At 43.7% G+C, this 12,949-nt stretch overlaps 1 protein-coding gene across 2 annotated transcripts in view; it reads right to left on the minus strand.

Moving 5' to 3' along the window:
• Nucleotides 1-12,949, minus strand: part of dcc (DCC netrin 1 receptor) — a 167,240-nt gene that overhangs the window by 73,021 nt on the left and 81,270 nt on the right. For both annotated transcript variants that reach the window (XM_037979443.1, XM_037979442.1), the window contains exons 13-16: nt 7,766-7,907; nt 6,220-6,330; nt 5,248-5,442; nt 3,255-3,350 (exon numbers count right to left, since the gene is read on the minus strand). In XM_037979443.1, coding sequence (XP_037835371.1) covers nt 3,255-3,350; nt 5,248-5,442; nt 6,220-6,330; nt 7,766-7,907 — 544 coding nt within the window. The remainder of the gene's footprint in view (nt 1-3,254; nt 3,351-5,247; nt 5,443-6,219; nt 6,331-7,765; nt 7,908-12,949) is intronic.

Raw genomic sequence — 12,949 nt, forward strand, 5'->3', positions numbered from 1 at the left:
TCCATCCATCCATCCATCCATCCATCCATCCCTCTGTCCATCCATCCATCCATCCATCCATCCATCCATCCATCCATCCATCCATCCAACCAGTCATTCATTCAGTTATTCATTCATTCATTCATTCATTCATTCATTCATTCATTCATTCATTCAGTCATTGGTTCCCCCCCGACTGTACGGCGTCGTGTGGAACATTAAACCTGGTTGTTTTCCTCGCTCTGCGGCGGGAACGGGCCCTCTGAGGGAAGCGTTCGGGCTGCAGGCCAGCGGAGGAGAGTGAGACTGATGAGAGACGGAGGCGGGCAGAAGGAGATTGATGAGGGAGGTGTTGTGGTTAAACTGGTCGTCCAGCATCACAATAACGCTCCGGTCCGAACAGAATACTGATGAGGCTGCAGGAAGCTCCTCCTCCCCCTGCAGCCTCCTCTGGATTCCTGCACGTCTCGTTCCCTCCTCCTCCCATCTCGTTCCGTCTCTTCCGGTCTCTCTGCGGTCCTCGGGTCGTTGATTAAATGGCGGCTGCCGGGGAGTCGGTGGTGCCTCTGCAGCATGGGGGGCGGCGAGGCGAGGACGAGGCAGTATATTAACGAGGATCCGAGACGTTAACGAGACGTTTTTTAAAGTTGTCATAAAAAGCTCTGCAGCCTCGTCGGATCAGTAATGGGTTTCCTGTCTATCTGAGCCCTCAGGGTCCCAACTGTCACTCCGCAGCTCGTGCACGTGCTCGCGCACGTGTCGCAGTAACAATCCAGGTGAGATCACAGAAAACACCTGATGGATCCTGGATGTCAAACTGCTGAGATGAGCTCCACGTGAATTTAAAACCCTTCGCTTCTTCCGATTGTTTCATTCGACCAATCAGGGTCAGAGTCACACGTTTCTACCTGTTCTCCACAATCAAATGCCTCGTTGGGCAGAAATATCAGAACTTTCATAAATTCTTTCCAAAGAACATTTTTAATTAAAAAAAAGGCTCCATTTACAGTTTCCTGGATTCATCTTTGATATTTTTCTCTTCGTTTGTAAAAAAAAGGTTTTATGGAGGACAATTTATAAAAGAAAGTGAAAGCCACAGAAATAATTAAATGTAAAATTCCACTTCAGTGTCATCATTACTGCTGAACAAAAAACTTTATAGGTGTTTTTATTGGTTTGTTTGGGTTTTTAAGCAGCAGCTGTTTCTTCTTCTTCTGCTTTTAATTCCACCTTTAATATAAAAACAAAACTTTAAAAATAATAAACTCAACTTTAAAACGACGGTTCAGATCTCTTAAAGTGGAAGGCTACAAACAGTAAATATCTTACCTGCTGCAGGCAGCTCTTTGATCAACTGACTGGACTGATGAGCTAACGGCTAGTCGGAGCGCGAGTGGGCTGACACCGTTTTAAACTCCGACTTTAACCTGAAAACTGTTTTATTTTATAAACTTTTACACAGTCGTCAGTTTTATGTGAAACGATTATTCAGGAGAAATAAGCTCCTCCTGTTTGAAGTGACAAGAAGTGCTACAGCCAGCTGCTGCTGCTATTTCTGCTTGCAAATAACCCCAAAAACTCATGAACACGATTATAGAATACCAATGCTGCATTTGAACGAGCTCCTAGCTCATCAATCTGGAAGAACTGAACTTTATTTTCAGAGCGATCTGCAGCAGGTAAGATATTACTTGTTCAGAACCACGCCTGAAAATGGCAGAAATCTCCCTTTAAATGAACCTAACGACCAATAAACTGCCGTTCATGATGTCTTTCTGTGGGATTTTGGTGTTTTAGTTAAAAAAAATGACATTTAAGTGATCTCTGTTTCTGTGTCAGGGTTTCCGTCGGCCTGTTTCGGTCTCGTCTCCCCTCCAGCTCTGAGCTCTGAGCTCCGCCTCGTCCTCGTCCTCGTCCTCGCTGTCTTCCCTCCGTCTCCTTAAAGAGTCTCAATCAGGAGGATCTCATTTAGAGTTTCATCCACCTGTGGGCTCAGGAAACCGAGCTCTTTCCCTCTGCTGGTAATCACATCACCTGAGTTGAAGAATCGGAGGAAAGTGGCATTTTTATGAGCGTAATAAAGGATTTATGCGCTCAGAGCCCGACTGTTTAATTTATAAGTTGGAGCTCGGCTCAGAATGAGATCCGTTTCATTTAGCTCACTCATGTGGCGGATCGTTGGCAGGAAGCTGCCACTCTTCTTCCTTTGCTGCTTCATATTCGGAGCCGGGAAACTTCAGGAGGACGGCTACCATTAGCTCTACAGCTGGCATTAAAGGGACAGTTTCAACATTTAGAGGAGGGGGTTTGTTTGGAATTCTCAAACAGCTGGGATGTTGTGGATAAATGTTAATAAAACAGAATACACAGACACATATTTTACTACCACAACATAAATTAAATGTTGAAACTGAGAATTTGTACAACTTTTAAGAAAAAACACCAAGTGGAGCATCTCCATCAGTCTGTAAACATCTGGACCTGAGGAGATCCTTTCCAGAGGCACTAATGCACCCCCATACCATCAGAGAGGCAGGCTGACCTCAGAACAGTTCTCCTCTTTGGTCCAGAGGAGACACATCTGTTCACATCTGGCTTCTTCTCTGCCTGATAGAGCTTTAAGCAGCACGGTGAACTGTGTTTACAGTGTTCCTGAGCAGAACCAGCATTGACCTTTGACCTCAGAGGTTCCTACAGATTCTTCAGTTGATGATGGAGATTCAGGAACTTTATTCTGAAAGTGTTCCTCTGTTCTCAGACAGTTCCTGTCAGTCTGGTGAACCTCTGACTGAGCTGCTGATAATTACTTTAATTAGTTACTAAATTCTCCTCCAGCTGTTTCTTATTCGGACCACTCCTTTTTACATCCTTTTGTTGCCGCCATTAAAATAAAAACTAGTTTAATTTCTGAAAATAGTTTAGTTTCTTAGTTTCAACATTTGATTTTTTTGTTCCTTTGTGAATAAATTACAGGTTTATAAATCATTGCATTTTGTATTTGGTTCCATTTTACACAACATTCCACCTCTTTTTGTTCGGGTTTGTATATATTTACACAGTTTCTGTTTAGTCTCATTAAATCTCATGTTATCTGTACATTCAGATCTCTCAACATTGACTAATAATAAGTCCTTCTGCTACATAATGACCTTTAACATTTCTATACGTTACTGAAAACGGAGAAAATGTTCCCAATTAGGCTTTATTTGTGCGGATGCTGACCCTGTTAGAAGATGAGTAAACACGGCTCCGTCTGTCCCGATCTGAGCTCCTACCTGTCAGCGATCGAGTGACGGCGCTCTCGTACAGAGGGACTCCTTCTCCGGCGTTGTTGAAGGCCTTCAGGGAGATGACGTAGTGCGAGCTGGGCTCTGAGGGCGCAGACAGGAAGGGGAATTTTAAACAACACTCAGCATTAACATTTGAACGCGTCGCGCTTTAAACTGGATCTTTAATGCCAGCGAGGAGAGGCAGGAAGCTTTCAGATGTTTTTCTCTCCGTCCTCTTCGGTTCTGACCCGGCTCGAACCGCTCATCCGACCCGACAGCGCCGCACTGAGCGCTCCCCTGACGCCTCGCCGCATGAATTAATGATCAGCATGAATTATAAATGCCACGTACACATGTGCGAACGCAACACAACAGCTGGATTTTATTTTTTCATTACCGCTCCATTATGAGACCTGAGAGGGAAATTTTCTGCGCCGCATTAAAGATTCGTCCAATTTGTTTTTGTCTCCTTTGGCATGCAAATTGCTTGTTGCTCTCACCGGGGAGGATTTCACAATTAGATTTCCACTTCGAACAGCTTTCTTATTAAATTCCTTTAAATTATTGATTGTAATTAAATGGAGGTTTCATCATCGTAATGAATTAATGGAAGCGGAGGAGCGCTGTGTCAATATTGGCACTTTGTCGGGGGGAGCGGGGGTATTGATGGAGGGTGACGATGTACCTTCCTGGCTTACAGGACCAGATGTTTAAACCAACATTCGCAGAGCAGGTGTAATCCATCTTAACCTCACAGCAGGGTGCCCAGATGCTGGAGGATGGAAAGTGCAAACAGAGAATATCTTCTCTGCCTTACAACCGGGACTTAATACGGTTAAAACTCAGCGGCGGCGCTTTTTAACCTGCAGGAATGTGGAGCAAAACATCTGGTTTGGGTCAAACACGGATGATTTCACTCCAACCAACAACGTAAATAAAAGGACTAAAAACAACAAACAACTGTGGAGTTTACTCCACAAAGAAACAAACCAGAGAACTCCAAACAGCCCTCATATTTATACACAAATATCCTGTTCAAGCCCCGCCCACTGTCTGAGAAAATGAACCTTATTTGACCCAGAAACGATGACGTCTCAGGTAATCTAACTCCTCATTGGCTGGCACTCAGACTCCTCCCACTGGTGTCGTTTTCTCATCATTTCCTGGATCCGTTTCAGGGTCGTTGTCATGGATACGTTAGGGTTAGGGTTTGACCAAAGTGCTTCACAGATCAAAACAGATTGGGTCATGATCCTGGGTTTCATGTTTGTTTGTTATTGCCAGAACTTTCCAGGACAGGGAGTTTGTGATAACAGACGTTTCCTGGAACCAGTTGTTCTGGTTGGTTTCCTGTAAGTGTCGTAGGAGTTATGTAAACTTCTGACCAATCACAAACTGGTCAGAAGTATGCGATACACACCAATGTATTATGTCTGTTTAAAAACGCCCGGTCTCAAAGATACTTTGGGATCTTTGTGGAATTTGTGGTGAGGATAAGATGTGACAATTAAAGAGTCCCCCGTGTTCTGGGACTGAGGAGAGAGAGAGTGGCACTCGTTTATTTCAGTGTAAGAACTGCCTGTAGATCCCACAACCAAAGCTCTTATGATGGGGCCGGATCTTTTACAACTCGATTCTGAAACGAACAGGAAGCGAATGGAGAGAAGCCAGAACCGGAGTTCTGGATCGATGATTTATCTGCTCCAATAATCCACATGTCGGGCTCGCAGCTCGCGGGATTCTGAAACGCTGAGCGAAGCTAGACTCAAATCAGTCCTGGTTTTAATGGCAGAACTGCGATGGACCGGCGACCTGTCCAGGTGTTTCCCCGCCTCTCCCCGTCTGGCTGCAGACAGACACCACCTCCCCGCGACCTCGCCTGGATTAGCGGATAAAGAAAGTCGACGGATGCTGAAACGCTGAAGGGTGTTTCTGCAGCTACTGCCTGAACTCTTCCCTACATCATTAATTTTGTCTTTAAAGGATCTGTTTCTCGTACCCAGGTTCTCGATGGAGTAGTATCTCTGCTTGCTGTCCACCCGGACCGTCTCTGCGTACGGACTTCCCACCCCGTAGCCGATGATGTAACCTCGGACCAGGATGTTGGGGCTGAGCGGCGGCGTCCAGGACATGATGATGCTGTTGGGGAGCGGGCGGACGTGCAGGGAGCTGGGCTGGTCGGGCACCTGACTCTCTGAAAGATAAACCACCAACGAAGAAGAGAATGCAGCGGTTACAGGTTACAGACAGGTAAAACATGCTAACTGGTTTAGTGGCGTAATGAGCCCTCACAGGACCTGACACTTTGTGTTATTCCTCAGCATCAAATCAGATTACAGTTCTCCTGAATCCCAGAGGGAGATGCTTCATATCGCTTTATTGAGTGATAATCCATGGAAACGAGATTAGCCTCTCTATCCGACCTGACCAGGAAACACGGTTAGCATAGATGGGTTTGTTGTTTGTATCCCCGCCGCTTCCTGCTGACCAGAACATGGCGGCTCGCAGCTTCAGCTCAAGGTCAGATTCTCCTCTGAGAAGAAGCCCGTTTGTTCCCATCAGACACTTCCTGTTTTATTCTGATACCAATAATCTGATTTAGGTCTGAGCAGCCGACAGACTCTAAACACCAGAAATAAATCTAAATAAATGGAGGTTGGACTTATTTACACCATGAAGAACACAGAGGCAGAATTAAAACCTACAGCAAGGATGTAATCTTTCAGAGAAACAAATAACTTGTGATGCCATGAGCATTTTTCATGTTTAACACTTTATTACTCTAATATTTTGCACCCAGAGACACACTTGTGCCCTTCTCCTCCACCTCCTCCCCCCCAGAGACGAAGCCGCCGCTCCATCGACCGGCCGGCCGCCGCTCTCTGCTCCTTAAATATTTATGGCTGTTTGGATTGGGGAGGAAGTGACTCCTTGTTCAGATCACAGCAGATAAACAAACGAACAAACAAACCGTCCAGGTCGTTCTCCGGCGTCTCGGCCGTGTACCAGTCGCTGGCGGGACCCGTCCCGTTCACCGTCATCGCAGAGACCTGGAAGCTGTACTGACTGCCCTTCTCCAAACCTGCAGACAGCAGGAGGAAAAGTCATTACGGCTGACATTCATGGTTGAACTTTTCAGGCCTTTACCGGCGCGGCTCGGAATAATCCGGTGGTTCTGGATGCAGGAGGCGGAAAACTCATCGACAGAAACAGACCTGCAGTTTTATCTTATTTAAAAAGATTAATTAAACCTCTCCCTCACTTAGTTATAAACACTTTTTGATTTTTGCTTCTCCCAGCTCGAGTTATTTCCTCACGCAGAGTTAATTATAACACAGCAGGAGGCGGCAAACTGTTTAAGAGCAGAGAAGAAGTCCTAACGAGCGCTCGTCTCAGCTGCGGCTTTATGATTCAGGACCGTCTGACTGTTTCATGTTTTTGCTTAAAAATGGCCGTGAATAAAACTTTACTCAGCCCGAAACCCTGGAGGCTTCATGTGCTGCAGGACAGGGATCTTTAATTGTCCCTGAGCTCACCCGGGACTGTAGTTTCCTCTTTATATGCCTTTCAAAATAAAATACAGAGGCAGAGATGGACACTTTGAGGTGTTCAACTTAATTCTGGGAGTCAACTTTTTCATTTTTACATGAAAACATTCAGCTCATTCAGGGGATTAATGCTGGGACTTTTATTCTCTTGGATTATTTCACTAAACTTACAGGAAATACAAGAAGATGATGAATCCAACGTTGTTCTTCAGGACTCAGGTTTTATCTTCTACTTTCAGCTTTTAATGTTCTGCTTCTTTAAGCTTTAACTCAGTTTCAGTCGTTCAGAACTTCTCCACAGAACCCCACTTCAAAACATCTGAAGTGTCCCTTTAAAACTGACTCCTGCTCTTGACTTGTAAAACTATAATAAAATATCATAAAAACAGGAAAATGAAGGAGTTTAATGAGGATTTTTTCTGAATATAATAGTAGAAATAAAGCGCTGGTTTGTGTGACGGAGATGTTTCTTCCTTTCAGCCGGCCTCGCAGCACAGATTAGATTCCAAACGCTGACCTGCCGGCGCGGAGCGAACGCCGCCGCCTCACCGCTGCCGCCGCAGACAGATGAAGATAACCATCGGTGAAAACATAATGAAAAGGGAGATCACTTTCATTCAAGCCGTGCAAACCTCAAATTGAAATAATAGCTGCTGGCAGTTTGAATGCAGACACACGTGCAGATGTTTTATGCAAATGCAGCTTTTTGTTCCACAGAAGAAGAATAAAAAACACAGATAGGTGCAGAAAAACGCAGACATGTTGTGTCATCCACCCCCACACACACGCAGGATTTCTGCTCTTTCTTTGTTAGATTTAAACATTTATGTCCAAATCTCTGCGTTCAGGAAGCAGCCTTTTTTTTCCTTTTAAACGTCTACATTTAATTTGTTTTCCCCAAACATGATGAAGACTTTAACTGAATCAAATGTAAATTAAAAAACAAAAAGTCCAGCTGCAGAGCCTCACCTGTGAACAGGTACCAGAAGTTGTTGGGTTCGATGGCCTCCTGGTCTCCGCGGCGACCGGTCTTCCTGTATCTGATCTTGTAGGCGGTGATGATCCCGTTCTGGGCGCTGCGTGGAGGCGGCTGCCAGGAAACCTTGATGCTCTGAGGAAAATAAAACAACAAACGAGAGAAATGGAAAACTGTCAGGCGTCAGAATCCCCTAAACTTCAACAATCATCCTTAATAAACATGTGTAAGGTCGGAGCACGGACAGGCTTTCCACACAGGGGTCATCTGTGACCTTGAAATCAATAGGGATCATCCCCAACCCACGAGCTGTCTGGCTGTGCAGTTTGACGGTTTTATCTTAAAGGATTATGAATTTAGAGCTCAGAGAAGATATTATCCATAAAATAATGTTTTGGACCAGGTGTCTAAAAAGGTGAAACATTTATGTTTTCTGCAGAGCTAAAAGTTAAAAGTTTCTTTGTTTGTTATATTTATCCAAAGATCGTTTTGAAGCGGTCCTAAAAATGTTATTTTGGGTTTTCCAATATATTTTTTGTATTTTCTAATATGTTAAAGTAAGAGTATGGCCATAGAAGTTATTTGAGTTCTGTTTGTTAGCCTCTGGATGTAAAGTTCTACCTGTTAAAATGTTTTTTAATCAGAAGTTTTTCTGATTTTAAACAGTAAAAACAGAATTTGACACTTATCACTAGAATGATTGGGTGAATTATTCCTGCCCTCTTTTTGTGAAGGCAGCAGTTCAGCAGATTGCTCCTCTTCCTCGGTTTCTTCTCCTGAGATTTAACTAAAAGCAGTTTTTAAAAAACTCGCCGACTTCTTTCCACAGAGCTGGACTTTGAGAAGTGGGTACTTTTCTCCCAGGCAGTGGTTTGCTTTAACAAGGACAAGTTTTCCTCTAAAACTTCACCTAAATGTGGACAAACTGGCTGTTCGGCCGGCAGCACAGGTTGAAGCACACGTCTTCCTTTCAGGGGGTTTCATGAATTAGACCCGTTGTTTTATAACACTTTAAGTTCATCAGTTAATCTCATAATGATTGCTGATGAGTTGGTTGAAGTAAAACAGGAAATAATGGTGGTTGTAGGTATTCTTTAATTGGCTTAAATTGGATAATTGTTTACTTCAACCAAAGATTGTTGGGGTTTTCCTGCATTTTTAAACGACACAAACAAAGAGCGAACCTTTCATTTCCCCGTCTGCGACGCCACAAAAGGACTCTGTGACGTTCAGTCATCATCATGGATGCACACACACACACACACACCCACACATACACCAGCCTGGATGTAGAAAACAAACCGAGAAGATTGAAATAAATTTCTCCCCAGCTGACAGCGGCGTGTTCACATCTGATCCGTGGTCAGCAGAGATGATCGTTCAGCTCTGTTTGTGATTCTGCTGCTCGTGTGGATCCATAATGCTGCCGAGTGTGTGTGTGTGTGTGTGTGCCGGATGAATTTTAATTGGTTTATTTGCATGTTAACAACCCACCTCTGCCACACACAAACACAGACGCAGCAGATGTTGGCTCGGCCTCTCGTGTGTTCGGCTCTGTGACGCAGCTGCCATCAACGCCTCGGTGTGTGTGTGTGTGTGTGCGCGTTAATCAATGAAGAATAATGAATAAGAAAAGTCATTTTTGTTCCTTTCATGATGTAATCCCACTCCTAACTTCTGCTGTGACTTTAAGACAAACAACAAACTCGTTTATTGAATTTACAATTTGGAGGCTTTTTTTTTGCTTAAATCAGTTTGTGTTTTTGCTATTAGTTCCACCAGAAAGACTGCAGGATTGATTTTAAACTGCTTCAGAAAGTTTATATGCAGAAGAATTTCACGTGAAGAAGTCAGTTTAAGGTTTAAAAGGAGGGAAAGACTCAATCCTCACGTTTAGATGTAAAAACTCATCATTTTCCGCTGCTCTGTCAGGCTGAAATAAAGTCCTGGTGACGAATGATGTTTTGCAGGAAGTCATGTTTGTTATCCACAACCACATCATTATAAGCATGTTTGTGTTAGCTGTGGCAGCCATCTTGAACTCCGAACATTAATCAGCTGGAGGCGTGAATCCAGTGATTACTTCCTGAAAGCTGTGTTAGCTTCCAGCTGGCCTGTTGCTGCCTTTAGCTTGTCCTCTGCTTGCTGTAGTTTAGAGCCGTCTCCCTGCGGAGGCCCATAATGTGCAACCACGCTGCCATGTTGCTGTCATGTATAAACAACCTCCAGACTGAACCCGACGGTGTTTGTCTGTGGCTCCGCCCCCATCGGCCGGCGAGCAGTTTAAACATTCAGCTCGTGTTGCTCCGACAGCAGCCGCAGAGGAATTCATTAACATTTAGCTGCACCTGTTCCCTCTGCTGCTCCTCGTCCTGCTAATTGATTACAGCACACCTGATTAGGAGACGAGAGGCACGACCACGGAGGGGGCTGCAGATGAAATAAAGTCAGTCTGGGCCAGATCCCCCCCCCACTCCGGTTTCAGCATCCTCACGTTCTTCATCAGCTAATTAGCCACTCTGACAGAACATCGTTGTGTGCGGGGTCTCCGTGGAAATGATACCAGAGTTAAATTCATGTTCTAACAGCTCAGGTGAAGCCTCCGTGAAGGACGACGAGCGGGCCCCCAGACCCGGCGTCCCCCGTTCCACCGATCTGTCACAGCACGGAACAAATCAAAGCAGAGAAATGCATATCGCCCGCCGCTGCAGGCCACAGTTTTAAACACAGATCTGTCAGCCCTCAGAGAATCTGAAGGAGATGACTCTGAGCTACTACCACACCAAACTGATGGTTGAATACAGCTTTGTGTTGGGTCAGCCGAGCTCCACCCGTTGTCTCAGACACTCAGAGACCTGCAGGTGGAGATAAACACCAACCAGAGGTGGCGTTCAATGTTTCAAGCCTTTTTCTTTCTGTTGGTTCTCCTGTTCTGTGCATAAAAACACTGAGATGCAACAATTACCTCGAGAAACAGAGAAGTTATTAAAAATGGATCCAGACAAAAACAGAAAGCATCCCCGCTGAGGGGAATGGTTCCGTTTTTATTAATTACACTGAACCTGGTAAATATGTGTAAACTGTTTAAATCTTATTTTTATTCAGGCCATCTCCTCAGAAGGGTCCACAACAAGAACAGAAAGTCCCCTCCTTCGCATTTTCAGCGGCTTTGTTTGGAAATAAATCTATCTTCACTTCAACAAGGACAGAAGGTTCTGCTGCAGGTGGAACTCGGTGTCTGGGTCAGAGACAATTGAGCTTTTTAACTAAAGCTGCACAAAAACACCCAAACTGGTCGCTGAGAGTGATCCACACGAACAGATCTTTAATTAAAAGGTGGCGGGTGATATGCATTCATTCAAGAAACGCTGCCTTCTTCCTGCATAAAAAACAGATTTATTTAGTTTCTCTTCTTTTCATCGATCGAAATGTTTCACATTCGATCCTTTTTATTTATTTTGTTAAACTAATTAAAGCTAAAATCAGCAAAAACTGCAGCTAAAAGCTAAACAGAGCTGCAGATTTGTGATGAAAACTTGATTCAACCCAAGAATTCTTCATCTTTCTGCCATAAGCGCCTCGTTATTTTAAGAAAACGAGCCGTTTCCTCTGGATAATATCTTCTTATCTCAGGAAAACAAAGCCTGCGTTTCTCAAAGAAGAATTTTCTCCTTTTGTGCTTCTTTTCCTGGAGAACAGAGACAATCCATCAACTTTGAGCTGACTTGATTAAACCCGTCGTGAAGTTTGTTACAAGCGAGTGAAAAGGTTTAAAGACGTGTTGTCGTGAAGCGTTTCTCCTTCAGCTGCTTTGTATTCAGCAGCTCTCCGACGGCCAAGAGGAGCCGTGGCCTCATTCTGCGCCTTCAAACGTTCCCTCCGAGGAGGCGAGGAAGACGCAGAGAGGAGACGAAGATCACAGATGTGTTTGCTTTACTGAGGATGAATCTGAGTGTTTAATAAATGAGTCATTTTAACAGAATCCTGATAAAAACCTTAAAATATAAAACCGTTTTTCTTTCAGTTTATTGGATTATTTTCCAATGTGATCTGCTGTGTCTGTTAGCAAAATATCTCAACAACCACCGGACAGATTTTAAGTAAAAATCAGACGATCGTTTACAAGCTAACACAAAAATGGCTTCAACTCAGTTTAAAGATATGAGCCAAATCTTTTAAATCTTTTAATATATTTATATTAAATAAAATAATAAAAATTAATTTACTACATCAATATTTTAATAACCAATTAAAAATGATTTTGTAAATGAACAAAAACAAATAAATGTCTGATTTGTCTCAAGCTTTTTAGCCAAAACTAAACTTCAGGATGAGTAACGATATCCCCTTTCTTTGTTCTTTCAAAATAAAAGCTGAAGCAGCCTCTCGAAGCTCAGGAGCCGCTGCTGATCCCAGAAAACCTGCAGCTGATATCATATTTCCTGCCGGACTCGGAGGCTTTGTGCTGCCGAGCAGTTTGCAGGAAAATCGATGGGAAAAAAAAACAAAAACAACAAAACTTTAAAACTGCAACTGGAATTAATTCAGACGGTTTCTGCTGGTGGTTTGTATTCAGAGCTGCAGCGTGAGAGCTGCATACAGAACGCCTCATCCACCTGGTGACCTCCACACACACACACACACACACACACACACACACACACATACAAAGAACCAGGTGGGTAAACACTCCCTGAATTCAATCTGATTGTTTGTTCTTGTCCTCTGGGTGAGAGCTGCAATCACATCGACTGTGTGTGTGTGTGTGTGTGTGTATTGTACTACCCTCTGGGTAAAAGGACCAATCACACGGAGGCCAGAATGTCTCTATTTGCTCAGTAACGTAAGATTCAACACCCCACACTGACGACAAACAGCTCTTTGGGTTTAGAATAAAGCGACACTCAGACTCTAAGAAATAAACCAAAATGTTTCCAAAACGCAATCTAGTTAGAAAAACTGACTGAGATTGAATAAAACACTGAAATACATCCTTTATTATTATTATTATTATTATTATTATTATTATTATTAATAATAATAATAAATTCATGACTGTTTTGTGTGATACCACTCAGAAACACATCCCTCAACATGGCTGAGGATGGATGGATGGATGATGGATGGATGGAGGATGGATGGACGGATGGACGGATGGATGGATGGATGGATGGATG

This window comes from Kryptolebias marmoratus, linkage group LG14 (assembly GCF_001649575.2).
Source record: "Kryptolebias marmoratus isolate JLee-2015 linkage group LG14, ASM164957v2, whole genome shotgun sequence".
NCBI classification, from domain to species: Eukaryota; Metazoa; Chordata; class Actinopteri; order Cyprinodontiformes; family Rivulidae; genus Kryptolebias; species Kryptolebias marmoratus.